This window comes from Ogataea angusta (assembly GCF_019207475.1).
Source record: "Ogataea angusta isolate 61-244 chromosome Unknown 61-244_NODE_5_length_850226_cov_91.758892, whole genome shotgun sequence".
NCBI lineage: Eukaryota > Fungi > Ascomycota > Pichiomycetes > Pichiales > Pichiaceae > Ogataea > Ogataea angusta.
The window spans coordinates 663425-690188 of NW_025065219.1; the positions used below are offsets into that span (position 1 = coordinate 663425).

Below are 26764 nucleotides of genomic sequence, written 5' to 3' on the forward strand. Positions count from 1 at the left end.
GCAATCGCTTCAAACTTTGTATGCACGTTGTGAAAAATAAACCAAAATAAAAATTAAATTATATAAAAATATAAATTATATTAATATACCCTTCTATTTAGTATGACAGGACAATGAAGTTTGCTAAGCTGCTACAACAGATTCTCCAAGAGGACGGTGTGCCTCCGGAATGGGTTGAAAAGGCTATTCAATACAAGGCCCTGAAGAAGAGGATCAACCGTGTAGTTGAGGAGCTCGAGAACGTGGGGCTGAAAAGGGAGAACATGAGTTTTACATATGAGATAGAACAGATACAGCACCAATTACATCCTCAGCTGACGACCGACGTCAGTCAGGAACTGGAGCAGGTGGTGATTTCCAAGCTGAACGACATGGACTACACATTTTCTGTTGTGCAAAAAGAGCGAGACGGAAGCGTTTTGACCGTCAGTTTACACGAGGATACCCTTTTTTTCCAGACTTTATATGAGGAGCTGGAGGAGCTAAACAGGTTTGGAGACGAGCAGGAGCACGAACTTGTGGACACCGTCGAGAATCTTGCCGCGGTGATAGGCAAGGTAGGGTCTCCCAACAGACGCAAAAACGACATGTATGTTTGGCGGGAAATCTTCCAGATGTACATCGAGAGCGAAGTTTTCTTTGGCACCCGAGAGAGGTCCTCGGGACGCGTTGACGTGGCGGTTTCGCGCAAGCGAATGAGCGAATTTATCGACCATGTGAACGAAACCAAGATCCTCAAGAGGCTTCGACAGCGCAACTCGCTCGGGGCGTTCGCCACGTTCAAAGAGATGAATCTGCTGATCATAAAGGTCGCCAATTACCAGGCCATCAACAGCATGGCTGTGCAGAAGATCCTCAAGAAGTTCGACAAGCAAACGACGCTCAACTCGCTGAAACTGTTCCCCAACCTCGTGAAGAAGTCGTTTGAGGCCAATATTCTCAATAGCACGGTGTGCAAGGATGTGTGTGCGATAATCGGCGAGCGCCTGCTGAGCATTGTTCCGCAGCTGGACGACTACACCTGCCCAATCTGCTGCTCTGTGGCTTTTAAGCCGATCCGCCTGGACTGCGGGCATCTTTTCTGTGTGCGATGTTTGGTGAAGCTGCAACGCAAGGAGGAGGACAAGTGTCCGCTGTGTCGCCAAGAGGTGGTGTTGCATGCCGACGAGCGGAACCTCGATCTGGCCCAGATGGCGTATCTGAAGCTGTATTTCCCGCAGGAGGTGAAGCAGAAGCAGCGTGAGAACGAGAAGGAGATTTTCAAGGAGCAGTATGGCCACATTGTGGATCCAGACAAACCTACGTGTACAATAGTTTAGGAGATGCATATAGTGCATTTATTTAATTTTATTTTTCGTATTTATTTAATATTTATGAACGACAACGAGGTGAACAGCAAATATGACCGCCAGATGCGGTTGTGGAGCTCTTCGGGACAGAAGCGGCTGGTCGGCTCGAGGGTGTGCGTGGTGGAGGCCAATGCCGTGGCGTGCGAGACCGTGAAGAACCTTGTTCTGGCTGGCGTGGGGCAGGTCGTCCTGTTGGACTCAGAACGTGTTTCTGCGGAAGATCTCGCGACAAATTTCTTTGTGGTAGCAGAGGAAGCGGGCAAAGCGCGCGGCGAGTGCGCGGCGAGACTACTGGGCGAGCTGAACCCAGACAGTACAGTGATACACGAAAAGAGCTCGTTCGAGTCTCTTTTGAAGGACCGCTCGTTCTGGTCCCAATTCGACTGCGTTGTCAACTGCAGGCTGGATCACTGTGTTCCCCTGATCGAGTTGCTTTGGGACTTGCGCATCCCGCTGCTCCACGCCCACTCGATCGGACTCTACTCGCTGGTCCGACTGTACTGCGAGGAGCGAACGATGGTGGAGACGCATTCTTCCCGGGCCGACGATCTGCGCATAGACGCGGTCTGGGACGAGCTGCAGGAGTACGTGGACTCTGTGGACGAGGCCTGTGTTGCCGAGGTGCCGTACAGCGTGCTGCTAATTAAGGTGTACCAGGAGTTTGTGCGGGAGCACGGGAGAAGGCCGAGCACCAAAGAGACGCGACGGCGGCTTGCGCAGCTGGGCGACGACGAAAACGTCGAGGAGGCGATCAAGAAGGCCGCCTTGGTGACAAAACGGTCCAGCGAACTGAACGAAAAATTGGCGCAATTGATGCAGGAGACGGTGGACCTGTCTACGGCGAGCTCGTTCTGGGTTTTGGTGGAGGCACTGAAACAGTTTTACGAGAAACACGGCGTCCTGCCGCTCAGCGGTTCGCTGCCCGACATGGCCAGCAACACGGAAAAATACCTAAAGTTGCAGAGCATCTACAGAGCCAAACACGAAACCGACAGGGACGAGCTCAAAGGACTAGCGCTGCAAATCCTGGCGCAGCATGGTCGAGCCGAGCAGATCGCCGGGTCCGAGATCGAGCTCTTTGTGAAGAACTGCAGCGTCCTGGAGGTGCACAGAGGCTCCAAAAACGTGTGGAGCTCCGAAATGCTCAGCGAGGCGAACCCGGTGCTACACAACACCAACATCTATTTCGGGTTTCTGGCACTCAACACATTCCACAAGGAACACAAGCGCCACGCTGCCCCCAAAGACCAGTCCGAAGTCCGTGCGCTGGCGATCTCCCAACTGTGCCGCTGGGAAACGCTGAAATCTTTCCCCGACGGGCTGGAGCTCGTGCTCGATGAGCTTCTCCGAGCAGAAGGCACGGCTCTCCACAACGTCTGCGCACTGACGGGCGGCATCGCATCGCAGGAGGTCATCAAGATCCTCACCAACCAGTACGTCTCGTTCGACAACTGTCTCACGTTCGACGGCGTGCGCGGCCAGACAGGTAGCTGGAAAATTGAATAATTTTTTTACATAAGCATGCCACGCAAAATAAATTAAGTTTCGTAAAATAAAACAAAATGTACTACTCGGACCAGCTGGGCATTGAGCCGAGCGCGACCGACGAGCTGCACTGGACGCTCGAGGTGAGCGACCTGGGCAACCAGAAATGGCACTACGGCCTGCAGAAACCCTCGGCAGTCGAGAAACACCTTTTGCAGGCTAGCAGGCCCGTCCCCAGTGGGAACCCGTCGCTGGACGACGCGATCGAGAAGGCGGCCGCGTACTTTGCCGGCGTGCAGCACGAGTCCGGCACGTGGCCCATCATGTACAAAGGCCCGATGTTCATGACCATAGGGTACGTTGCGGCGGCCAAGTTCACCGGCACCGCAATCCCAGATCACGTGACCCGGGAGCTCGTGCGGTACCTTGTGAACACCGCGCACCCTGTTGACGGCGGGTGGGGGCTTCACGAGACGGACAAGTCGACGTGTTTTGGCACGACGATCAACTATGTGGTTCTGCGGCTTCTGGGGCTCAGCGCCGACCACCCGACGTGCGCCAAGGCCAGAAAAACGCTGCTGGCCATGGGCGGAGCCACGGGCAACCCGCACTGGGGCAAGATCTGGCTGTCTGTGCTGAACCTGTACAAGTGGGAGGGCGTGAACCCTGCTCCGAGCGAGCTGTTTGCGCTTCCCTACTGGCTGCCGATCCACCCCATGAAGTGGTGGGTGCACACGCGCGCCATATATGCTCCCGTGTCGTATCTGTACAACCGCAAGGCCCAGTGCGAGCTGGACCCGCTTTTGGAGCAGATCCGTGCCGAGATATACACACGGCCGTTTGCAGAGATCGACTTTGCCGCGTGCCGCAACAAAGTGTGCGGCATAGACCTGTATTATCCGCACACCAAGGTTCTGGACGTGGTGAACTGGATGATGGTCAAGTACGACCAGTACCGGCCACAGTGGCTTGCCAAATGGTCCAACGACATCGCGTACGGCCTTGTTCTGAAGGAGCTCGAGAACACCGACAACCTGTCCATTGCCCCCGTCAACGGCGCTTTCAACACCATCGTGGTGTACATAGAAGAGGGCCGCAGCAAACGGTTCGAAAGAGTGGCCGAACGGCTGAAAGAAGAGCTGTTTCTGAGCCCTATCGGGATGACCATGATGGGCACGAACGGCTCGCAGGTCTGGGACAGCTCGTTTGCGGTGCAGTGCTTCCATGTGGCACAGGTGCAGGACCACGAGGCCGTGGCCACCGCGCACGACAGAGCAGTCGACTTTCTGCTGCGGTCGCAGTTCGACACCGAGTGCGTGCCCGGCTCGTACAGAGACAGGAGAGTCGGCGCGTGGCCGTTCTCCACCAAGGACCAGGGCTACACGGTCAGCGACTGCTCGGCCGAGGCGATGAAAGCGGTGCTGATGGCCCGTCCCGCGGACGGAGAGCTGACTCAGCGCTTACATAAGACAGTCGACGTGGTGCTCTCGCTGCAGAACGTGGAGTGGAGCTCGCGGCTGATGTCGTACTACGGCTCGTTTTCGACGTACGAGAAGATCAAGGCGACGCCACTGCTGGAGCTACTGAATCCGGCAGAGGTGTTTGGCAACATCATGGTGGAGTATCCGTACGTCGAGTGCACGGACTCGAGTATATTGGGGCTGGTGTATTTCCGCAAGCACAGCGACTACCGCGCCGCCGACGTGGAGCGGGCCATCTCGCGCGCGCTGCGCTACATCGAGAACGCCCAGAACCCGGACGGCTCGTGGTACGGCTGCTGGGGCATCTGCTATACTTATTCGGGGATGTTTGCGCTCGAGGCGTTTTCTGAGACGGGTCACAACTATGCCAACAGCGAGACGGTGCGCAGAGGATGCGAGTTTCTGGTCAAGCGGCAGCTTGCTGACGGCGGCTGGGGCGAGTCGATGAAGAGCTGCGAGACACACACCTATGTGAGCACCAAGGAGTCCAATTTGGTGCAGACTTCGTGGGCCTTGATCGGCCTGTTGCTGGCAGAGTATCCTGATCTGACGGTTCTTGAGCGCGGAGTTCGGCTGCTGCTCCAGAGACAGGCCTCTGACGGCAGCTGGGCAACCGAGGGTGTGGAAGGGGTGTTCAACCACTCGTGTGCGATCGAGTATCCGAATTACCGGTTTATTTTTCCGATCAAGGCCCTCGGTCTCTACAGACGGAGACTGCGTCGGGACGGCCGTGTTTGGAGATAGAGCACCGTTCACTTGAGATCGCCCTTCTTCTCCTCTCTTCTGCGCTTCTGTGTATTTCCAACAAGATTCTCCACGTACATTGAGTAGATCTCGTTGTCTTGCTTGAGCTCCTCTAAACGCAGGTTCAGACTGCACGCTATTTTCAGCAGCTCGTCGCGCACACTTTCCAGTTCCTGGGCCTTGCTGTCCAGCTCACCGCGTTCCGCCGCAGCGCGGTAAAACGACTCCGGCTGGACTTTCTGGTGCACGCTTTCCAGAACAGCGGCACTCGACTCTAGTATCTTGTCTTTCTCCATTTTATCAATTGCAAGCTTTGCAATTCGCTCCTCCAGCTTGGAAAGCTCGTTGTTCTTCAGTCCCGCTAACGCGTTGTTGTCGTAGAGTTTGGCTTTCCTGGTTTTCGAGTTAGAGGGAAGAACCTCGTCCAGATCAATAGGAATACGTAGACTCATAAGAAGCCGTCTTCGGAGAAACGAGCGTTTCCAATTCACCTGCTGGAGGTTCACTGGCGGCAGCGTGAGTCTCTGGTAAACATCCTGACACCTCTGGTCCAGATGTAGGTCGACGGCGGGCTCGCGAGACGGGACAGACCCCAGCAGACTGTGTATCATGCGGCCGAGTTCCTCAACAGAGCCGTTTTCTGGTGCAAAAATGAAAGAGTCCGCGCCAGTCTGCTGTGGCGGCTGTTCGAACTCCTCGAACTCGCCGAAATCGTCAAACTCGTCCTCCATGAACAAGAACAAGAAAATATGTGGTTATATCACGAAAAAGTAAAAAGTAGCAAAAAAGATTGCTAACTCTGAGGATCGAACTCAGGACCTTCAGAACTTCAGTCTGACGCTCTCCCAACTGAGCTAAGTCAGCAACTCTGTGAATTTGCTGTCCACATGGAGATAAGAGCAAGCAAAAAGCCACACCGACGCCAACCTTTGCTCAGGCCCGTCTGAGTTATCGGCATACGGGATAGCTAGGCTGTAAATCCGAAAAACTGAGGAGACTCCGAAACCAAAACAAAATGAGGAGACTGAGGAGAACACAACATGACTAATCTCGGCGATGACCACGACCCCATCTTGCACATGGTCACGAAACCTTATCTCCAAGAAAAATGGGGTGTTTTCTGCCAAATTACGGGAGCTTTGCTGTCCTTCGCCTAAAAACTTACGATAGCCGAAGCAGACTGATAGTGAGACTGAAAAAATCCGTGACCATTTTTTCCAATCTTATGCATGTGCACAATAAAACGAGGGGTGTGCAAACTTTCCATACCCCCTCAATCTGATTAATATAAAAACTCAGCGTCCGGTCCTTTCAAACTCAAGCAGCATGTCTTTGAGATTGTCAGTCAGAAGATTCACCACCACAGCTATCAGATTGTTCGAGAAGGAGAAGGAGGTCCAAGCGCAGGCGGCAAACGCCATCAAGGCTCCTGGTGGCCACTTCCAGTCGTTTGCTCAATACCGCTTGAAGATTGTCCAGCAGGACCCGCTGTCGATGCAGACCAGGAGAATGTTTGTTATGAGCAACCCAGGAACCGTTCAGGCCGACGAGGCGGACGCGAAGCTCAGAAAGCTGGCTAAGAAAATCTCGTACAGAGAGGACTGATTTTTGGCTCTCTTGTTCTAGCCGGACTAGGACTCTCGCATCTCGCTCGCAGGAATACTGGGTATATATGAGTATAGAATACCCGCTAATTTCATCACTCATAACTTTTGATATAACTCTATGTACACATCACCAAACACCCTTCTTGACGCCCGGGAACTCGCCCTCCTTGGCCATCAGTCTGAACTGATATCTGCCGACCCTGAACGGCTTGATGATTTTTTTCGCCGTTCCGGACTCCAGACACCGGTCGCGCACCTGGTTCATTCTGGTGTAGTTTGGCATGGCCGTCAGCTGGATCTGCGCCTCGAGTCTCATTTTCTGAGGCAGCGCCGCGTTTCTAGCAATAAACTTGAGCGCCTTGCTGGTCACCTCGTGCTCGGCAGCCATCTGTCTCTTGAAGTTGTCCCGCAAAATACGCGTGTTGACAAACCCTGTAGGCAGGCTCACGGGCTGCGGAAACCGCTTCAGCGGCCGGCTGGCCTTGACGACTTTGATGAGCTCCGACATGGTTTGGAGTTTTTTTTTTCTCGCGGTGGAAAAAGTTATGAGCCAGCGTCCCGTCATCTCTGCACCAGCAGCCATTAATATTAATGAAAATTTGATTGGCCCGCTCTGCTCGAAAAAAAAATATCCACAACTCTTCCAACCTTCCTTGTTTCTCAATGTTGTCAAGAAGATTCTTCTCCTCATCAAGACAGGTGGCCAAGTCTGTGGTCACCAAGCTGCCTAACGGCCTCACTGTTGTGTCCAAGCCCGGCCCGCAGTCTTCCTCGTCCATTGGTCTGTACTTGAACTCTGGTTCCAGATCCGAGAACCCATTCAATTCTGGTGTTTCGACGCTGGTTGGATCCGTGGTTGCCTCGTCCAAGGCTGCTAGCGAGGCCTACGCGCTGTCTGGTGTCGAGGTCAGCTCTTCCAACGCCAAGGAAGTCACCGGACTGGCCGTCACCTCCTTCGCCAAGGGTAACGCCAAGGAGGCCTTCAAGACCGTCAAGAACCTTGTTGCCAACCTCGAGACCCTGCTGAAAAACGAGTCCTACATCAAAGACAAGGCCGCAGAGGCTTCCGCGTTCGCCGAGGCCTTCGAGACCAAGCCAAAGCCTATGGTCATCGAGCACATGATTTCCACCGCATTCCAGGGAACCTCCCTTGCTCTGCCAACCCACGGTAAGGCCGACACCCTGGCCACTCTGGAGTCCATGGACCTCAAGTCGTTCCTGGGCAAGCAGTTTGTGGCCTCGAACCTGGCCCTTGTGTCTGTTGGCGAGGCCAAACACGACGACCTGGTCAAGCTTGCTTCCGAGCTGTCTGTTCCCGAGGGATCGAAGCCGGCGTTCGAGCCATTCCACTTCTTGGGATCCGATGCCAGACTCAGAGACGACACCTTGCCAGCCGCGCACGTTGCCATCTCTGCCCAGGGTCCTGCCCCATCGGCTGCAGACTACTACGCCGGTCTTGTTGCTGCCCAAATCAACGGCCTGTACCAAGCCAAGGGCCTGTACACCAGCTTCCAGGGCTCGCAATTGGCCCAGTTCTTCAACGCCAACCCTATGACGGACGAGTTCGACCACTTCTCGCTTGGCTACTCGGACGTGTCTCTGTGGGGTGCTTACCTGGAGACCGAGCACATCGAATACTTGGACGAGGTGGTGCACTTCACGCTCAAGAACTGGAACAGATTCTCTGCGGGCACGTTCACGGAGACGGAGCTGGAGCAGGGCAAGGCTGCTCTCAAGCTGAAGCTGCTTTCTCCTGCCAAGACGGCTGCCCAGGAGGCCGAGAAGCTGGCCACAAACACTTTCCTGCACGGCTTCGAGGAGTCTGAGGCCGAGATCATCAAGTCCGTCGACGACGTGTCGCACAAGAAGGTGTCGCAGTGGGCCCAGAAATACCTGTACGACCAGGACATTGCCGTTGCTGGTACGGGACAGATCGAGGCATTGTTCGATTACAACAGACTGAGAAACGACATGTCGATGATGAGATGGTGATTATAGAGTTGTAGCAATTAGACGTTACTCTGCACAGCCCTGTGTATATACTATTATTGTGATAACGTAGCGAAAACAAAAAAAAAAAATAATTAGAAAAAAAAACGAGTTGAACTTCGTCATGCTGAAACTGTTTGCACCTTCTAGGAGGATAATCGTGGGCCACAGAGCTCTGCGTGCGGTGCCCGCTCTGAAGGCGGGAGGTACGCGATTCTACTCGTCGCAGCAGCAAACATCCAAGCATTTCTACCCGTTGTTGTTGCTTGGAGGGCTGGCCATTGGTGTCACCTACTACAACCTCAACTCGACGAGCAAGCCGCCAAGGGCGTCCATCGACCCGACCGGCCCGCTGTTCAGGGAATCCGACATCGACGTGATATTTGTGCTAGGCGGCCCTGGCTCCGGCAAGGGCACGCAGTGCGCCAAGCTGGTGAAGAATTACGACTTTGTCCATCTCTCGGCCGGCGACCTGTTGCGGGCCGAACAGGCCAACCCAAACTCCGAGTACGGCTCGCTGATAGCACACTACATCAAGGAGGGGCTGATTGTGCCGCAGGAGATCACGATCAATCTGCTGAAGAACGCGATCGTGGAACAATACTCGAAAAACAAGAAAACCAAGTTCCTGATCGACGGGTTCCCCAGAAAAATGGACCAGGCCGTTTCTTTCGAGGATTTGATAGTTAAGAGCAAGCTGACGCTGTACTTTGAGTGTCCGGAGGAAGTCATGCTGCACAGAGTGCTCGAGAGAGGAAAGACGTCTGGAAGAGCAGACGACAACCTAGAGACCATCAAGAAACGGTTCCGGACGTTTTTGGAGACCAGCATGCCCGTGGTGGACTATTTCGACAAACAGGGCCGCGTGGTCAAGGTCAGCTGCAATCAGCCTGTGGAGGAGGTTTACAACAAGGTGGTGTCTGCGTTTGCAGAGAAGGGAGTTACCAAATAGAGCAATAAATGTCATAATCCGTCTATTTGATTTCTGTCCAGAGCGCGTCGAAACGCGGGCTTTTGTATTTTTGCAGTTCGGCGGTCACGGCGGCGTCTATCTTGGTGCCCAGCGGCTTGAGAGTGCCGATCGCCACCAACAGCCGGTACGCGGACTCCTCGTCGCGGGCTAGAGCGACGCCAAACTTGTTGATCACGGCCGCGAGCTTCGTGTACAGCGTCTGGTCCCGCAGCTTGCGGATGAACACGGCGTAGTTGAGCACAAACGTGGCCACCGTGATGCTCATCAGCTTCTCTATTTTGAGAGCGTCCAAGATGTCGTCCAAAAAGATCACATCCATCAGGTCCGGGTCCGCAAACACGCGCTCCCCCCACTGCTTCGCACTGAAGATGTTGACCAGTAGTCGGATCGTCATCATGACCACCTTGGGCGACTGCGACGTGAGCCCGATCTTGATCAGCTCGAACAGCGTCTCGAACGGCGGCGTGTGCAGAATGGTGAACCGCAGAATGTCAAACCCAAGCAATTTGGAGCTGGCGTCCCAGTTCGAGATCATCTGGCCGGCCAGAATCGCCAGCTGCTTGAAGTCCTGGCAGTTCATGCACGTCTCGAACTCCACAGGCTCGATCTGGTTCTGCACAGCCTGTTTGGCGTTTAGTTTCGCGAACCCGGTCCGGATCTTGGTCTCGTCCAGTTTCGAGAATTGCAAGTACTCTGTCTGAGGCAAAATGCCCTGTTTCTGGTACGCTGGGTCCTGGTACGGCTCCGAGGAGCCAGGACCCGATTGCTGGTCCAGACTGGCGCCGCCAGTGTTGGCAAGAATGAAGTCCACCACCTGCTGCGAGTACGAGGCCGGCAGGTTGTTGTCGAGCAGGAACTTGTCTGCCACCGCATACGGGCTCTCGTTGGTGTTGTACGGCAGCTTCAGCGGCGGCTGCCCGTCGGCAATGTCGACGTCGAACACGTAGTCGTAAAACTGGCCGTTGAACTCTTTCTTTTTGTCTGTCGAAGTGGAATTCACAACCTCGCCGACCTTGCTCCACTTGGACTCGTTCCATTGGTACACCTCGACGGTGCCGATTTCGGTGCGGACCATCCGGGTCTCTCCTTCGCCTGTGCCCGGCTGTTTCAGCGAGTCTCTGCCCGGGAGAGTGTCCTTGTTGACGTTGTACACCGAGTCGTTGACGGTGGAGTTCTGGAGATCTGCCTCGAACTTGTCGAGCAGCTCGCGCGCGGCGACCCGCTTGCCGACCCTCGTGAAGATGCGCACCTGCGCGTCGCTCGACGCGGCCGCAATGTCGCCGTTCTCGAGCGCAATCACCTTCCACACAGAGATGCAGGGCAGCGTGATGGTCTGGACGCACGTGCCGGCCCTGTCCCAGACCCTGATCGTGCGGTCTTCTCCGGAGCTCACGAGCTCACCCGTCGGCAGCACCGCGAGCGAGTACACAAAGTTCTGGTGGCCGTGGAGCGTCTGCAGCAGGTCTCCGTCCAGCGTCCACAGCTTGACGGTGGTGTCGTTGGAGCACGAAGCGAGGGTGCCGTCGGGCAGCACAAGCACGTCGCGCACGACGTCTGTGTGGGCGACCCACTGCCGCACCTGTGTCGCGCCGTTCCAGACCCGGATCGTGCGGTCTGCCCCGCACGTGACAAACTGCGTCGCCGACACGAGCTGGACCCCCCACACAGAGTTCTCGTGGCCCTTGAGCTCGTACACCACGGTGCCGTCCTTGCGCCACACCTTCGCGGTGCTGTCCCACGAGCCACTCATGATCAGGCCGTCCTTGCACGCGAGCGCACACACGTTGTTCTGGTGGCCCACGAGGACGTACGCCGGGTCGACCCAGTCGAACGTGGCGTCGACGAGTGTCAGGTTGACGAGCGCGTCGTTGCCGCCGCTCACTATGAACGTCTCGCCGGCGTGTTTGTAGCAAGCCAGGCTGTTGACGAACTTGGCGGACTTGTAGTTGATGGTGGGCTCTGACCACCGACGCGGGTCAATTCGCCGCCACACACGCACGGTGGAGTCGCGGGAGCCGGACACGAGCGTGTCCGGGTCGGGCGAGCACAAGGCGCGCACGTCGTCCTCGTGGCCTTGCAAAGTGGCCGATAGCTTGAAGATGGGCATTTGCCTTCGGAAGAAAGATGGTGCAGAGATGGGAGAGAGTGAAATGAGCAGGAAAAAAATACAAAAAAATAATCTACGTGTAGACCATGGCCATGCACAAGTCCACGAGATATTTGATAGCGGCCGTGATTTTCGTGGTGGCGCTCGTTGCGCTGTCGCGGACGCCGTCGGCGGAACCGCTGCGCGAGCTGCACCCGACGGTCAACCGCGTCAACCGGCTGAATCGGTACTCCTCGTCGATCAGCAAGTACGGGCTGCAATTCAACGAGAAGCTGATGGGCACGGGCAAGGGCGCGCAGCAGGAGCAGCTCGTGGACGCGAACCACGACGGCAGGCTGACGTTCGACGAGATCGTCCAGGTGCTCGAGTTTGGCCAGTCGAAATACAACAGCACGAGCGAGGACATCGTCGAGGAGAATATGGACTTCTACAGGGAGGTGTACTCGAAAAAGGTGACGGAGCCGAAGTTTGCCAAGCTGACGTACAACGTGGTGTACGACGAGACGGGGCTGAAGCGGGTGCTGACGAAGGACGAGTATCCGCGGGCGAACGCGACGATGCTGACGCTGGTGAGGAACAAGGAGCTCAAGGCGATCGTGCACACGATCCGGCAGATCGAAAACACCTGGAACCACAACTTCCACTATCCGTACACGTTCATCGGCGACGAGGAGTTCACGCAGGAGTTCAAGGACACGGTCCGCAGACACTGTTCGGGCGAGGTGTACTTTGAGATCATTCCGGCCGAGATCTGGAAGAAACCCTCCAACATCGACCCGGAGAAGGAGAAGGCGGGGATCCAGAAACTGATCGAGAACGGCGTGCAGTACGCGGACATGGAGAGCTACCACAACATGTGCCGTTTCAACTCCGGCTGGTTCTACCGGCTGGAAGGTCTCAAGAAGTTCAAGTGGTACTGGCGATTCGAGCCCAACACAGACTACTACTGCTCGATCGACTACGACATCTTCAAGTTCATGGAGGACAACGACAAAACGTACGGGTTCACGATCTCGCTGTACGACGACCCGCTCACGGTGGAGTCGCTGTGGCCGGTGACGCTGGACTTTGTGAAGAAGAACCCGCAGTACGTGCACCCGAACGGCGCGTTCCGGTGGCTGACCGACTCGGTGCAGAACCCGGAGTACACCAAGCTGGCCAACGGGTACTCGACGTGCCACTTCTGGTCGAACTTTGAGATCGCCAACATGGACTTTTACCGGGGAGAGGCGTACTCGAGATGGTTTGATGCTCTGGAAGCCGCGGGCGGGTTCTACTACGAGAGATGGGGAGACGCGCCGGTGCACTCCGTGGGGGTGGCGCTGTTCGAGGACAAGAGCAAGATCCACTGGTTCCGCGACATTGGCTACCACCACGCGCCGTACAAGTCGATCCCCAACTCGGACAAGTGCACGGCGCCCGAGGACTCTGGCTACTTTGCGCCCGAGGACGTGCACCGCCAGAACTGTCTGCCGAACTGGATCAAGTACGAGATGACGCACAAGGAGCTGCAGCAGTATTAATCGACACTAATAAATAAAATAACTAAAATAAGCTGGTGGCTTGATTTAATTTTTTTTTATTTTTTTTAAGGCTGGTTTTTTTAGTGCCCGGTTTGTGGGGCCAAACTATTTTGGCTGGTTTTTTTCAGGCACCGGGCTGGCTCTAAATAATCCGTTTTGGCAGAACGCATTATTGGGCTCGCAAAATCGGCTAGTAAACAGACCCAGCCATGGCCTGTCCCACGTCTATATAAACCCGCTCTCTTCTCCCTCTTCCCCACCATGTTGTGTCTTTCTCTCGTTCTCCTGCTCTGCGTGGCTTCTGCCTCCGGAATCTACACCAATACATCCTCCACGGCCCAGCCAACGCCGACCCCGTGGATCCAGGGATACCTCGAAAACGACCTGCCGCGGTTCGCCATCTACGTGCCCACAGAGCTCGGCCCTTGGGACTCTGTCTCGTTTGTCTCGATCGGCAAAACGTCAAACTTTGAGTGGGTGCCGGGCACCGCCGAGATTTTGGCCGGTCCCGCCGCTGTGAAATCCGGAATCCAGGACTTTTCCACCGCCTCTGCCGCCGACGTTGTCGTGTCCACGCCGTTCTCGTCGCTCAGCAGCGCCGACGTGCTCCAGTTCGTGTCGCCTGAAGCCACAAACGTCTACAACCGCGTCTTCACCGCCACGTTCGCCGTTGTCATCGGCGACGCCGCTTCCAACTCCAAGAGAGACGAGCACGTGTACTACCTCACTGCCACCGTCAGTTTAGTCCAGGAAGAGACCTCGTCGCTGCCACAGCTCACCACGCTCGTCACCACCACCTGCCCGGGCGGAAAATGCTCCGTCCAAACCGTGACAGAGTCGCTGTCCTCTTACACAACTGTCATCGGCAACCATAGCACTGTGATCACCGAGTACAACGTCATTCCGGGCTCCACGGCCGCGCCACTGACCTCCACCACGGCCCCAGCCCCAACCTTTACCGGCTACCACTTCAATAGCACACAGACGGCCAACACATCGAGCACCTACGTGCCCCCACCAACGACACAAACGACCAAAATTAACACGCTCACAAGGCACACCCACACCACCAAGAGCACGCTGAGCTCGTCATCCTCGTACTCGGCCAGCGTGGCCTCGACAGTCACCACATACCACGACGCCGCTGGCAAGAACGTGGCCACCGGGTTGGTGGCCGCTGTCGGAATGGTTATGGTGTGGCTGGTGTAAATAGACTTTTTTTAATATACGCTAATGCTGAAAACTGCCCGCAGGTACTCCACGCGCGCGTTCAAGAACATCCTCGACCTGCGCCCCACGCAGCACAACGTGTTTGTGAACGACGCGCACATGGCGGTTCCCTTTCGAGGCCGCGGTCTGTACGGGGGAGCGCTTGCTGCGCAGGCCACGGTGGCCGCGCTGCAGACTGAGCAGTGCGGCAAATGGAAACCGCTCTCGATCCACTGCCACTTTCTAGCCGCAGCACAGCCCGACGTGCCGCTCGTGTACAGAGTAGAGGACCTCAAGGTGAGCAAAAACTACCAGGTGAAGGAGGTGCGGCTGTTCCAGGGTGAAAAATTGACCTTCAACGCAGTGTGCACGATCCAGAAGACACTGCTGGAGGGCACGGCAGGTAAAGTCACCGGCCAGCTACACCATCACCGAAAACCGCCCGCTGTGGATGGGCTGGTCGACCAAAACACAGCCTTCGAGCTTTGGGCAGAATCCAACGGCCGCCAAAGCGAGCTTCATGACCTGAAACACTTCTATAATAACGAGCCCATAGAGTGGCAGTTCCCACCACACATGTTTGATCTGGGGAAGGTCTCAGAGACAGAGGAAAAATTGCCCGTTTCTGAACGCACCTTGTGGTACAAATTGCGGCCGAAATTGCCCGCAGCCAACGAGATCCAGAGATGGGGCATCACAGCGTACCTCACAGACTACTTTTATCTGAACACCAACATGCGGCTAAACATGCGTCCATTGATGACGACGAAAATCTCCGTTTCGCTGGATCACATTATATATTTTAGAGAGCCTGTTGCAGACAATGAATGGCTCGTGCACGGCGTCAAGAGCCTCAGTTGCGGCGACAGCAAATGCATCATGACAGGCGAGTTGTTCCTGGGTGACAGTCTCGTCGCACACACCATCCAGCAGGGTCTATCTGTGATCTAATTGTCCTGCTCTGCGGTGCGGCGAATTAATTCTGCAATCTGCCTCTCCTCCTCCTGCTCCATGCTCTGATGGATGATGGCATTGCTCACACGGGCCTGGTCGATGTGGTCAAAAATGGTGGTTCCTTGACCGGATTTTGGCGGCAGCACGTCAAATTCAAAGATCTCATGGTCTTTCCAGAACTGCGCAGGAATGCGCGCCATCGCACTCGTCTCGTTCGACAGGATCACGTGACGGAGCAAGTTGTCTGGGATCTTCTTCTTGTCGAACTGCCCACCGGCCTTTTTGCCTTTCTGGACAGTCTTTTTCAGCTCGGCCACCAGCCACGCCCGGCATTCTGTCCCCTCGAGCATCGATTCCACGCGAGTCAAGTACACCGCCGTTGCCAGCTTGATGTAATCGGACACTCTGGAAGATGGTTCTTTGTGTGCGGCCAATTTGTGGAGTAGCATCTCGCCTGTGTAGGGATATGTATCGTAAGCGTTGGAAAGAGCCTCTGCAGCAGCCGTGCGGTCTATTTTGTACTGGCAGATGGCAAGAGAGTATGCCAGCGGCGGAGTTAGCCACTCCTTATAGGTCTTGACCAGAAAGCTATTGCACAGGTCCACCAGATACTGGAATTCGCCGGCCATCACGGCGTAAAAATCAATAAAGTATCTGACTCCATACGGGTCGCCGGCCGGGTCGAACGACAGCAGCAGCTTGCAGTAGTTGAGGGCCGTGTAGAAGGTGGATTTTTGGGTCAGCACGGTGATATATTTGAACACTGTGAGATAGCACTGTCTGTTGAGGAAATACTCAAACGGCAAGCGACAGTCACCGTTCCCGAGCTGGAAGTTGGTTCGCAAGCTCCAATCAAAAACGAAAAGTGCCCGCTCTATGAGCCCGTTGGTGTTCGAGTTATCCCCTTGGCGTTGGAGAATCGACGTCACCTGCAAAATTGTCTCCAGATGGTACGGGTGCTGCTGGAGCAGATGAATTAAAGCCTCATGGTCGGGATGGATGACAGTGTATATGTAGAACTGCGTGGTAATTGCCCGTGGGTAGGCCGGGGTCTCTACAACGCAGAAATCATGGGTGCTGCCAGGCACCATTTCCATCGACAGCGGCTTCTTGGGCGTTGGGATCCAATCGTCGCGGATCTTGCACATCACCAGCTTGCGGGAAGTTCCCGGGATCGAGCGGCGGTCTCGGCCACACCAGCCACGCACGCGCTTGCTCAGCAGCTTGATCTGCTTCAACACGTCCGGACTCACAAACATGGACGGCGTGGCGTCTGCGTCGTCCACGGCCGCCGACGAGAGTTTGCCGAAAACGGCCTCAAACTCTCGGTCTGGGTCCAGGTCGCGCGGATCAAACTGGAGCAGCGGAAGGGCACTTTTTAGCCGTGCTGCGGTCAATTCAGGCGCACCGTCGACCAAGTTCTCGTACGGCCCGGCAAAGTTGTCGGATGGCTCGTCCTGATCAGTAGTCTGAGTGTTGATCTTGAGCTGTGCGAGAATTGCATCGATGTCATCGTCCTCGGGCGGCGGCGACTTCTTTTTCTTCGGCTTCTTTCCTTTACTGGCCGGCTGGGGCTTTGGTGCCGGTTCCTGTGCTATATCTTGTTCTTTATCCTGTTCTTGTTCTTCGCTCTCGTCGCCGTCGCTCTCGTTGCCTAGCAATGCAAATGCATTCGCCGCGCGCCGCGGCACATATTCGGGCTCGTCATCGGACGCTGTTTCGAGCTCCGTTCTCTGCAATCTTCGAATTGCCCTGTTGCTCATGATGGATTAATTTTTTAGGTGAAAAAATAAAAAGGTGCAGAGCTGGGTAGCATAAATAGGCCCTACAGCACGAGGTTTTGTAGTTATCAAAACAGCACATCTTTTGCGAATTTCCCGCTCTCAGGCTTGATCTAGTCCATATCATGACCGTTTGCCGACAAGGCTCGGAAACGATAAGTAGTCCACGTGCTTCCGCCTTCGACATCTGCAACCTATATATGCCACAATAACGGAGAACTCTGCCTGGAGTCTGCAAAAAAACTCTGGCCACCACAATATCCAGCCCGGAAACCAGCTACGGACACTGCATGGAGCCCTTGCACTAAAAGAGTGCTTTGGAATTGGCCGAATTTTGGACCATTCACCTCGCATAGCAGAAATGGAGGCCCCAAAAGTTTTCCCCCTCATATCGCTCATAATGTCATATTAGCCGTAGTATACATACTAAACGCCTATACACTCTCAACGCTGGCGTGCTCCTTGAGCTCGTGGGTGACGCCCTTGTCGTCGTCTTTGGCAAGACCCATCTCGGCAGCGAAGGTGGAGTGAGGCTTCCATCTGGCTGAGGTCCATGGGGTGGTCTCCTCCAGCATCTTGTCGACCTGCTCCAAAGTCAGGCCCTTGGTTTCTGGAATCAGCATCACGGAATACAGAAGACAGCAGCCACACAGCGAGCCCCAGATGAAGAACACCTTGGCCCCCAAATTGCCCTTGTCGCCGTCAACCATGTAAGGGGTGATGACGGCAATGACACAGTTCCACAGCCAGTTGGAGGCGGTCGACAGACCGACACCTCTGGATCTGATTGGCAATGGGAAAATCTCTCCGATAATAACCCAGGCTCCAGGACCCCAGGTCGAAGCAAAGAAGAAGATGTAGATGCAGATGAAGGCGATCATGGCACTGACGGTTTTCTGGTTGTCGCCGTCGACGGTACCGGCAATGGCCACGATAAACTGACACACAACCATACCTGCGGCACCGTAGATCATGAGCGTACGACGGCCGAGTTTCTCGATCGTGTAGAAAGACAGAGGAGTCGACACGACGTTGACGATGGTGGTGATCATGGAGATCAGGAACTCGTTGTGGATGGTGCCGAGCTGCTGGAAGAAGGTGGTACCGAAGTAGAAGATGAAGTTGACACCGGTCCATTGCTGCATCATCTGCATGGAGGTTCCGAGGATGGTTTTTCTGAGGTTCGACGAGGCCTTTCTGAGTCCGCCGGTGAAGCAGGCTCCCCACGATTGCCAGTAGCCCCTGGTTGGAATGACGCTCTTTTCGTACTCGTGGTTGGCCACGATCTCGGCGAGTTCCTCCTGGATGTAGTCGGAGTCGACAGGCTGGCCTCTGAGTCTGGAGAGCACCTTGGCGGCCTTGTCGAGCTTGCCCTTGAGGACGTAGTATCTAGGGGATTCTGGGAGCAAGAGCAGTCCACCTCCGAGGATGATGGACCAGATCAGTTGCAGAGCAATAGGAATTCTGTAGGAGCCGGAGTCGTTTCTGTGCTCGGTGCCGTAGTCGACGCAGGACGCGAGCAGCAGTCCGATGGTGACGAAGAACTGGTAGCCGGAAACAATGGCACCTCTGATTTTCTTTGGCGAAATCTCAGACAGATACAGAATGACCACGGACGAAACAAAACCAACACCAAGACCAGCTATGACTCTTCCCACGGAAAGCAGAGCCACCGTGGTGGAGGCGATCTGGAGCACAACACCGACCGAGTAGATACCGCAGCCGGTCACAATAATGGTTCTTCTTCCGAGCATGTCGGCCAGGTCTCCAGCAAACACGGCACCAATGAAGGTACCTGCAGAAAGAATAGAGGTGATAAGGGATTTTTCAGAAGAGGGAACGACAAAAGACGGATCGCTATCGCCCTGTTTCACTTTGCCAGTGAACTCATGGATAAAGTAGTCCATACCCATGACACCGGAAATGTAACCGGAGTCGTATCCGAAGAGGATACCTCCTAACGCACCAAAGGCGCACATAAGATAAGCTTTGACAGTCAAGGGAGCCTCGACTCTGTTCACGTCAGCAGTTCCTGCCACACCAGCAATACTGCCGCCAGCCATTTTCGTATTTGTTGATTGGATTCTGGGGAAAACGCTGGGGACACACACGTATTTATAGCAGAGGTAAACAATGGACATCCAATAGCCCCCAGGTTTTTTTCAGAAAAGGTGGGGAGAAAAATCCGGCCTATTGTTGAGCTGCATGCAGCAAGGATATGGAAAATTTTTTCGTGGGAAGGGTGGAATCAGCGGGGGAGGTCTTCGTTACGGTGTGGGATGGGCTGGGTTGTTCGCTGTGGGCAGTCTTCTAGCAGCTTTTGCACATTTGTCTCCCTTTCTCGACGAGTGTTTCTCGGAAAAAAACCCTTTCAACGCCGTGCACGGCGGGCCCCACATTTCCCCAGTCGCGGGAGTGACCGTATTGTCGCTGTTCTGAAAACAGACGCGTGGCCTTTTGTAGACGCTACATTTTGGGGTGCTTGTGCAGCTGGCGAAACAATGTTGATTTCTTTGGAATTCCCACTTGTGGTGGCCCGCGTCAGGGTTTACTCCGTTTGCCCATTAATAATGGCTGAATAAGAAAATCCAAACAATGGAAAACCCCACCATTACGAAATTCTTACAAAAAAGATCGGCGCCGTGCAGTGCGGAGGCTAGAATCGCACTAGTTCGGATAATTCCACTTTTTCCACCACGCCCTCTAACGCGCTGGCACCCGTTTGCAATGACGTCAACAGTGTAGTCGAACCACTCGCGCAGTGGGGTATGTCACGGTGCACGCTGGTGAATCTCGCCACGGAATAATCTACCTGCGTTATGGCAAACGTGCCAAATGTGCCGCCTCGACGGGGACGGGGAGTCTCCACTTGTGGTGTCCCACGGGGCTGGTTTGTTCTAGAATTTGCTGACGTGCCAGCACGATCTTGCACTCGCCGATTCGGAAAAAAATCTAGGGTATCATTTATCCGCAGATGGCTGCAGATGCATAGCCGAAAGTAAACATGTCGAGCGACAGGTCCGGAGTGCTGTGTCCAAGCCCGACTGTGCCGGAGCGGAGTCCTGCGTGCGAAAGAGGGCATGTATGCTGGCAGTGCTATTATCACTCCACCATCGAGAGAGCGTGTTTTCGGAAGCCAGGTGTTCGTGGCTAAAACAACAGCTCCTACAGCCTTGCCTCAGCCGTTCGTTCGCACAGCGTGTCCCCCAATATTCTCCTTCTGTCACCTTGACAGCTCATGTACCACAGACGGACACACCTTGCAGGTTTCCACACGATGGTCATCGCTCGCGTATCTGCTTCTTGCGCGATCTGAAGTTATTTTCCCGGTGTTATAAACCGACGATTGCTCCAGAAGACGCGGGAGAAGTTCTCCGTCCACCTTCTAGAGCTCCTAGAAAGGGCCCTCATCTCGTTTTGGGCGCCTACTAGCTAATACAGACCCCTTTTTTGTCGATCTGGGCACATTCGATAGACTGATAGCTTACGTCTTGTCTGTTAGGCCGGTAGTAACTGCCCGCAATATAATTATAGGGCGGGGGCCTCCAAAATCCAGAACACACAGAGCTCTCGTTGGACTCGCATAGTTCGGCACTGTATTGAGAAAACAATACACCCGCAGATTTGAGGAACCGACGTCGAGCTTGGGCCGTAGTTCAGCACGCCCCGAAAACCATTACCGTGGGGAGGCACAGTCAACGTCGGCATAGAAAGGGCGATAGAGCTGACCGGTTAAAACGTCGGTTGGAGCTTGTCCTGGTCTCAAACTTTGCACGCTCCTGCAACTATTTCCTCCCAGAAATTTGTGGCCACCAGAAGGTGTGCCGCTTGGGTGGATCATTTCTGCGACTTCAGCTCTAAATACGCTTTAATTTTTTATTTACAAGAACGGCGCCCAGCCAGCATACATCAACGCCAGGTTGCGGCTGTCGGTGGCCTGGCGCACGAGCTCGCGCACCACGGCCTCCTCGCTGAGCCCGCGCGCCTGTAGTTTGCGTAGCACGCCGCCGATCGCCATGCTGGCCTCCGACCCCACGTCGCGGCGTGCAGCCTCATCCCAGTCTCCCCCCCACTCTTCCTGCACCCGTCGCACCCGCACAGGAGACACCGTCCACGAGTAAAGTGGGTCGTATTTGAGCACGTCGAGAATGTCGCTAATGTGCGTGGAGTTGGCACGCAGCACGCCAAACACGTTCTCACAGCTGCGGCTAAACACGCCCGCCGTGCCCGTCACGCCTAGCCCGTCCATCAGATCTCTTGTCAGCCGAAACGGCACGATCTCTGGCACGGGAAACGCACGGCCCTGGTCGAACGCCACGCCCAGGTCGATGTGGATCGGCTCGGCCGAGACTTTGTCGACGAGGATGTTGTTGCAATGGCGGTCGCCGAGCCCGAGCACATGACCCACAATGCTGGTCGTCGCCAGCCCACGGCTGTACACCAGGCGCGCCTCGAACCAGCCGTCTGGGGCGGCGTAGTTGTTGAAGAAAAAATGGCGGAAGCACGGCCGCACCTGCTCGCAGATGTCCATGTAAACCGCCACGCGGTGCGCGGGGGAATGCTCCTGGGCACTCTTCATCCTTGCGCGGGCGCGGTCCGCACGTAACTTGTCCCTCGCATGCAACCCACGAAGCAGCTCGTCCAGCGAGGCAGAGTTCGACACAAACTCGATTGCGCCGGACCGGGGGCCCAGCGGCACAACTTTGTACGTACGCACACGCAGCTGCCGCCTCCGAGCGCGCGCGTCCTGCGCAAGCAGCACGTTCACCTTCCCAAACACCTGCTCCATGATACTGTCCTGGCGCAGGTCGTCGGACCCGCCCTTGAGGATCATCCGGTGCGTCTCGCCCGATGCCAGCACCACCTTGACAATCTTGGGCAGGCTCAGCCCAGAAGCCGCGATTTTGGCCGTGGGGGCCACCTGGACGACGTACTGGCCGGTATCGTAGCCCCGACTTGTCTCGCGGCGCTGCACGGTCGGCACAGGCATTTGCAGCCCCGGCAGCGTGCGCACCCACCAACCCCCCACATCTGTGTATTTTGCCCCACGCAAGTCGCGGTTCGCGAGCTCCACGCACGCCGTGGCCATCGCCTCCACTTTGGTAGCAGTTTCGCGAGCATCCGACGCCAGCAGCCGCGACCACACGCTGCGCGCGGCCTCGCCGCGTCCAACAGACGCCTCGTCCGCGCTGTCCCGCCCGCTCAGCATCAGCGATTGTAGCAGGTACATCCCATCGTACGGGTGCTGCACACAGATCTCAAACACCAGCCGTTGCAGCGTGCGCTGGAACCGGCTCGCCTGGCTCGCGAGCCGCGACGTGAGCTGGTTCAGCCACGGCACAAACTTGTGTTTCTCGATGTCGTGCAGCCCCGCCCCCACGTCCACGTCCGTGTACGCAAGCCACAGAGCACACAGCCGGTCCACGTTGCGGTCGACGCAGTTGTCGTTGGCGACCGCCGCACGCACATAAAAATCAATGGCCCGTCCCAAATACCGCGTCTTGTTGCGCCGCGCGCCCACCAGCTCTTCCTGCTCCGCGTCCTGCTGCACACGCAGCCTCTGGTGTGCGCGCCGCGCATTTTTCCGCCGCGCCTCGTCGCGACCTGCGCTCGAGCCGTACTTCTTCAGCTCGGCAAGGTCGTGCTCCCGCTGCGCCACCGCCGCCGCCAGCTTCTCGATCTGCCGGTCCAGCTCGCCCCCACGCACCTGAGCGTCGCAAAACTCGGCCAGAATGTGGTACATCTGCGCCAGCTGCGTCTCCTGGCCTTGCCCCCACGTTTCTGTCTCCACGTACTCGCTCATCAGCCGGTCGGCCGTCTCCTGCCGCGATTCGTACGACCATTGCACCAGTTTCGCCAGCAAAAGCCCCCGCGGCAGCTCGCCGTTGACAGACACATGCGCCAACGCCGTCCGCAGCGTCTCCAGCGCATAGCTCGTCTCGTGCTGCGTCCAGAACGACGCCGCCACGTTGTACTGCGACAGCACCCACACGTCCGTGCCCGCGCCTGCCTGCTCGCCCAGCCGCGCCAGACGCACAGCCGCGTTCGTCGCGTGCTGCTCCCGCCCGCTCCCGCGACACAGCTCCGCGTACCGGTGCAGATCCACGGCTAGGTCGAGGCTCTGGTCACGTGACCAGAGCCCCGTGCGCGCCTGGTACAGATCGGCGGCGATCTCGAACGGCGACGTGCGGGCCAGCCACGAGTCGCAGCGCGGCTGCTGTACGGCCGCAAACGTCGCCAGCGTGACGATCCACTCGCGGGCGCGCCTGAGATCCCGAAAAGCGTCAAACTGCCGCGCCAGGTCGCCGAACCTGGCTTCCAAGTGCGCGGCGCGCTCAGCGGCCCCTCTCGGTGCGTCTTTCAGCAGCGAGTACATCGCCGTGTGTTTGTCGCTCACCGCAGGCGTCGGCAGTTTCCATTCGCCCAGTTTCCACAGCTGCTCGTACGACAGCGTCGCCGTCTGGCCGCCCAGAAGGCTCGAGAGTCTATCGTACCCTGTATCAAACAAGGACGCCACCAGCTGGCGCGGCTCGTGCAGCTCGTTGTACCTGGCGTTGTCAAACATAAGTCTCCCGCCCGTGTTGTCTGTCCAGTGCAGTCTATCGACGCCGTAGTCCCAGCTGGAGCGCAGGGGCAGTCCAAAGAAGAGGTCTTTTTCGTCCAGCGCAGCGTACGTCCTGTACAGCCACTCGTGCTCTGTGCGCCAGTCCTTGCCGCGCCCGCTGGTGCAGTGCTCCTCCATGAGCATGAGTGCGGCGCGCGGAGCCAGCGGCGCGGCTGCCTTGTACACTTTTTCGAGGTCCAGCTGGGCGTACAGGCGCAAACACGATTTATTTTCGCGGATCGTGGCAGCACGCAGCAGCAGCACGAACTCGGTGAATTCCTTGGTAATGCAGGGGGCAGACGGCCTGGAAAAGACGGCGCAGAGCAAATTGGAAATGACAGGGCCCATGGTTTTGTCGCTGTCGAGGAGATACAGCAGGACGTGGCTGAATGCTGTTTGGTCATGGAAGATAAGAGCACGCAGGGCCAAGGCGACGGGGCCCGGCCGCATGGCCATCAGCGTGAGCAGAACATCACGGCGGAACGTTTCGACGGCCCAGGAGGCCGGGTTTTCGATATCGACGCTGATTGGCGGCGTGGTGTCCAAAAGTCGCCAGACAACACCGTCAAGCCGCCACACGGGCTCCTCAGAAACATAATCCAGGTTCTGGGCACGCAGAACACCACACACACAGAGATACGCAAACCGGGCCGGCACAGAGGCCAGCTGCGGCCGCAAAACGTCCAGCAGCCAGCGCAGGTCCATCCTGCTCCCGGTCACGTGACCAAACGCACGGCGGTCGAACTCGGGAATTTCTGTGGCTGGGTTGAAGCCCGTTTGCTCGTAGGTGCGCGCCAGACAGCACGCGACGAACCTGCGCAGGTTGTCCGCCACGCCCATTTCCAGCACGGCGTAGAGGCCCGCGGCAGTTTCTGGGGTGCACGCTGCAGCTGACGGAATTTCCAGTCTCTCCATCAGCGCAGACAGCAGCTGCACCGTTGGTTTGTCTCTGCGTGCCGCCAGCACGCCCAGCACGTCGTCGGCGTCCAGCCGGCACCGCCGGCCGGCCAGAACCGCAATCGCCGTCCGGAGAAGCTCCGTTTCCGCGCCGTCGCCCTCGAACCTGTCTCTGTTTTTATAGAGCCATTTGCTGAGCTCGCTGCGTTCCTGCAGCGCCTGGGCGAGCACCGGCGCCCATAGTTCGTACTGGTCCTTCCCCGCGTTCGCCAGCGCGGCTGCCACGGTAATGCTGTACCTGCAAACGACGGGAATGTATATTTTGCAGAGGGAAGCCGGAATATTCAGTTTGAGACAGTCCTGGACTAGAGTTTCAAAACGCGCGAGCTGCGCGGCCTGTTCGTTGGCCGGAGCGGCACACAGCCGTGCGAGCGCGCGCATACACAGAAAGTGCACCAGTTCGTCGTTCACAGGGCCTGCTACCATCTCAAACAGCTCTGCCACCGCGTCTTCGATTTGCAGATCAAACTGCGCAAACTCGCTCCCACTGAGTTCCACGACACGGTCGAGAACAAGACATTTCTGGCGCTCAAGCTCGCCTGCGCAGTGCTGCTCCAGTCTGGCAAATATTTTTTGTCTGTAACCATTTTTCGTCCAGGCAAGAGCCACCGCAAGCGACACCGCATCGCGCACGAGCTCGGCCGGGGTACGCTCTGAAACGGCGGCCACGCGCGCAATCAGCCCGGACCCGCCATAGGCAAGACACATCGCCGCCACCTCCGCGCCCACGAGCTGCAGAAACTGCCGCGTGTCGAGCGAAAAGAGCCCGCTCGGAAACGCAAGCACAGACCGGCCAAACCCCATCCAGACCTTGACGATGGGGAGCTTGTATTTTTCCAGAAACGCGCGTGGCCCCGCGCAGCCGTGCGCCAGTTCGGCCAGCGTTTCTGGCAGCAGGCTCGCCACGTTCTCGAACGTGCACAGGTCCAGCAGGTTGCAGAAACACGCCAGCCCGGCGGCCGTGGACCGCGCGCTGACGGCGGCGCAGAACCGGCAGAACACGCGCGCGGCCTCTGCCGACCGCTGCGGCTCGAACGTCGCCAGCAGCGTCGCGAGCAGATCGAAATTAAGCTCCAGCACGCCAGCCAGAAACGGAGCCACGTCCAGCCGCACGTAGCAGCTGCTCTGCGTGAACGAGCGCACGATCTGCGCCAGTTCCTCCTGGCTCCTCGTTTCCGTGTACACCCGGATGCACAGCCTGAGCACATGGAACTTTGCCAGCCGCGTGCAAACGAGCCTTTTTTCGTCCAGCTGTAGCAGGTACCCGTAAATATCAGAGAGGTGTGCATACGCATCTGAGCGCGCCCACACGCCGACGTGGGGCTCCAGCAGCCGGCACAGGGCCACGACCGTGCGCTCCTGCGTTTTCGTCTCGTGCGCGGTGACCAGGGGAATCAACAAGTCGGGGGCCGCAATAAATATATTCTTTTCTGCGATTTTTTCGCACACACGCAGCAGCTCGGCAGGAGCGAGCTGCGCGGCCAGAGCTGCCAAACATCCATCAGCCTGGTCCTGCCCGCTGTTGATAGCCAGCAGCAGTTTGTCCACCGGCTCTCCCTCCAGCGAGAAAACAGGCTGCGGAGCCACGCCGAGCGTGGCGGCACAGTTCACAACGAGCGCCGGCTCGTACACCAAACACCGCTCGTCCGCCGCTCCCAAGTCGCACAGCAGCAGCGCCCAGCACACCGCCTCGCGCGACGGCCGCATCTCGCGCAGCCACCCGCGCAGCGCCGTCTCCAGCTCGGCAAGCTTGTGGCCCAAATCTGCATTTTCTCTCAAGAAGTCCGCCATCGCCCGCGCGTCGTCGACCGTCGCCGGCTGGAAGCCCTTGTGCAGCACCCAGTCGACGACGGTGCTGCGCAGCCGCCGCTTATTCTCCGGAAAATAGTTTTTTAGCTCGTCCACGGCAGGCTGGCAGAAATCGAGCATCGCGCGCCAAAACTGCAAACTCTCTGCACACACGCCGTGCGGGCCGTTCATATCGAAGATATCGACCGCCAT

The 26764-nt window shown here is 56.8% G+C and overlaps 17 protein-coding genes across 17 annotated transcripts; 11 read left to right on the top strand and 6 right to left on the bottom strand.

Annotated features, from left to right (window-relative positions):
- Positions 1–113: 113 nt before the first annotated feature.
- KL928_002921 (uncharacterized protein) lies at positions 114–1319 on the top strand (the record flags this gene model as incomplete). The annotated part of the gene is made up of 1 exon (XM_043203451.1): positions 114–1319. One exon carries the CDS (start codon positions 114–116, stop codon positions 1317–1319), a length of 1206 nt encoding a protein of 401 aa, XP_043060075.1.
- A 54-nt stretch (positions 1320–1373) lies between these two features.
- Positions 1374–2855, top strand: KL928_002922 (uncharacterized protein; the record flags this gene model as incomplete). The annotated part of the gene is made up of 1 exon (XM_043203452.1): positions 1374–2855. The coding sequence occupies one exon, from the start codon at positions 1374–1376 to the stop codon at positions 2853–2855; it is 1482 nt and encodes a 493-aa protein (XP_043060076.1).
- Positions 2856–2911: 56 nt separating this feature from the next.
- On the top strand, positions 2912–5059 carry KL928_002923 (uncharacterized protein; the record flags this gene model as incomplete). The annotated part of the gene is made up of 1 exon (XM_043203453.1): positions 2912–5059. The coding sequence occupies one exon, from the start codon at positions 2912–2914 to the stop codon at positions 5057–5059; it is 2148 nt and encodes a 715-aa protein (XP_043060077.1).
- An 8-nt stretch (positions 5060–5067) lies between these two features.
- KL928_002924 (uncharacterized protein) lies at positions 5068–5790 on the bottom strand (the record flags this gene model as incomplete). Its single annotated transcript, XM_043203454.1, has 1 exon — positions 5068–5790. The coding sequence occupies one exon, from the start codon at positions 5788–5790 to the stop codon at positions 5068–5070; it is 723 nt and encodes a 240-aa protein (XP_043060078.1).
- A 123-nt stretch (positions 5791–5913) lies between these two features.
- KL928_002925 (uncharacterized protein) lies at positions 5914–6271 on the bottom strand (the record flags this gene model as incomplete). Its single annotated transcript, XM_043203455.1, has 2 exons — positions 5914–6179; positions 6241–6271. 2 exons carry the CDS (start codon positions 6269–6271, stop codon positions 5914–5916), a joined length of 297 nt encoding a protein of 98 aa, XP_043060079.1.
- A 114-nt stretch (positions 6272–6385) lies between these two features.
- On the top strand, positions 6386–6664 carry KL928_002926 (uncharacterized protein; the record flags this gene model as incomplete). Its single annotated transcript, XM_043203456.1, has 1 exon — positions 6386–6664. The coding sequence occupies one exon, from the start codon at positions 6386–6388 to the stop codon at positions 6662–6664; it is 279 nt and encodes a 92-aa protein (XP_043060080.1).
- A 129-nt stretch (positions 6665–6793) lies between these two features.
- Positions 6794–7249, bottom strand: KL928_002927 (uncharacterized protein; the record flags this gene model as incomplete). The annotated part of the gene is made up of 1 exon (XM_043203457.1): positions 6794–7249. The coding sequence occupies one exon, from the start codon at positions 7247–7249 to the stop codon at positions 6794–6796; it is 456 nt and encodes a 151-aa protein (XP_043060081.1).
- An 80-nt stretch (positions 7250–7329) lies between these two features.
- On the top strand, positions 7330–8658 carry KL928_002928 (uncharacterized protein; the record flags this gene model as incomplete). Its single annotated transcript, XM_043203458.1, has 1 exon — positions 7330–8658. The coding sequence occupies one exon, from the start codon at positions 7330–7332 to the stop codon at positions 8656–8658; it is 1329 nt and encodes a 442-aa protein (XP_043060082.1).
- A 121-nt stretch (positions 8659–8779) lies between these two features.
- KL928_002929 (uncharacterized protein) lies at positions 8780–9607 on the top strand (the record flags this gene model as incomplete). The annotated part of the gene is made up of 1 exon (XM_043203459.1): positions 8780–9607. One exon carries the CDS (start codon positions 8780–8782, stop codon positions 9605–9607), a length of 828 nt encoding a protein of 275 aa, XP_043060083.1.
- A 22-nt stretch (positions 9608–9629) lies between these two features.
- On the bottom strand, positions 9630–11735 carry KL928_002930 (uncharacterized protein; the record flags this gene model as incomplete). Its single annotated transcript, XM_043203461.1, has 1 exon — positions 9630–11735. One exon carries the CDS (start codon positions 11733–11735, stop codon positions 9630–9632), a length of 2106 nt encoding a protein of 701 aa, XP_043060084.1.
- Positions 11736–11763: 28 nt separating this feature from the next.
- Positions 11764–13258, top strand: KL928_002931 (uncharacterized protein; the record flags this gene model as incomplete). Its single annotated transcript, XM_043203462.1, has 2 exons — positions 11764–12384; positions 12470–13258. The coding sequence occupies 2 exons, from the start codon at positions 11764–11766 to the stop codon at positions 13256–13258; spliced, it is 1410 nt and encodes a 469-aa protein (XP_043060085.1).
- Positions 13259–13519: 261 nt separating this feature from the next.
- On the top strand, positions 13520–14467 carry KL928_002932 (uncharacterized protein; the record flags this gene model as incomplete). Its single annotated transcript, XM_043203463.1, has 1 exon — positions 13520–14467. One exon carries the CDS (start codon positions 13520–13522, stop codon positions 14465–14467), a length of 948 nt encoding a protein of 315 aa, XP_043060086.1.
- Positions 14468–14491: 24 nt separating this feature from the next.
- Positions 14492–15350, top strand: KL928_002933 (uncharacterized protein; the record flags this gene model as incomplete). The annotated part of the gene is made up of 2 exons (XM_043203464.1): positions 14492–15218; positions 15325–15350. The coding sequence occupies 2 exons, from the start codon at positions 14492–14494 to the stop codon at positions 15348–15350; spliced, it is 753 nt and encodes a 250-aa protein (XP_043060087.1).
- Positions 15351–15414: 64 nt separating this feature from the next.
- KL928_002934 (uncharacterized protein) lies at positions 15415–17184 on the bottom strand (the record flags this gene model as incomplete). The annotated part of the gene is made up of 1 exon (XM_043203465.1): positions 15415–17184. One exon carries the CDS (start codon positions 17182–17184, stop codon positions 15415–15417), a length of 1770 nt encoding a protein of 589 aa, XP_043060088.1.
- A 143-nt stretch (positions 17185–17327) lies between these two features.
- On the top strand, positions 17328–19163 carry KL928_002935 (uncharacterized protein; the record flags this gene model as incomplete). The annotated part of the gene is made up of 2 exons (XM_043203466.1): positions 17328–17370; positions 17752–19163. The coding sequence occupies 2 exons, from the start codon at positions 17328–17330 to the stop codon at positions 19161–19163; spliced, it is 1455 nt and encodes a 484-aa protein (XP_043060089.1).
- A 540-nt stretch (positions 19164–19703) lies between these two features.
- Positions 19704–20634, top strand: KL928_002936 (uncharacterized protein; the record flags this gene model as incomplete). Its single annotated transcript, XM_043203467.1, has 2 exons — positions 19704–19742; positions 20104–20634. The coding sequence occupies 2 exons, from the start codon at positions 19704–19706 to the stop codon at positions 20632–20634; spliced, it is 570 nt and encodes a 189-aa protein (XP_043060090.1).
- A 448-nt stretch (positions 20635–21082) lies between these two features.
- On the bottom strand, positions 21083–26764 carry KL928_002937 (uncharacterized protein; the record flags this gene model as incomplete). Its single annotated transcript, XM_043203468.1, has 1 exon — positions 21083–26764. The coding sequence occupies one exon, from the start codon at positions 26762–26764 to the stop codon at positions 21083–21085; it is 5682 nt and encodes a 1893-aa protein (XP_043060091.1).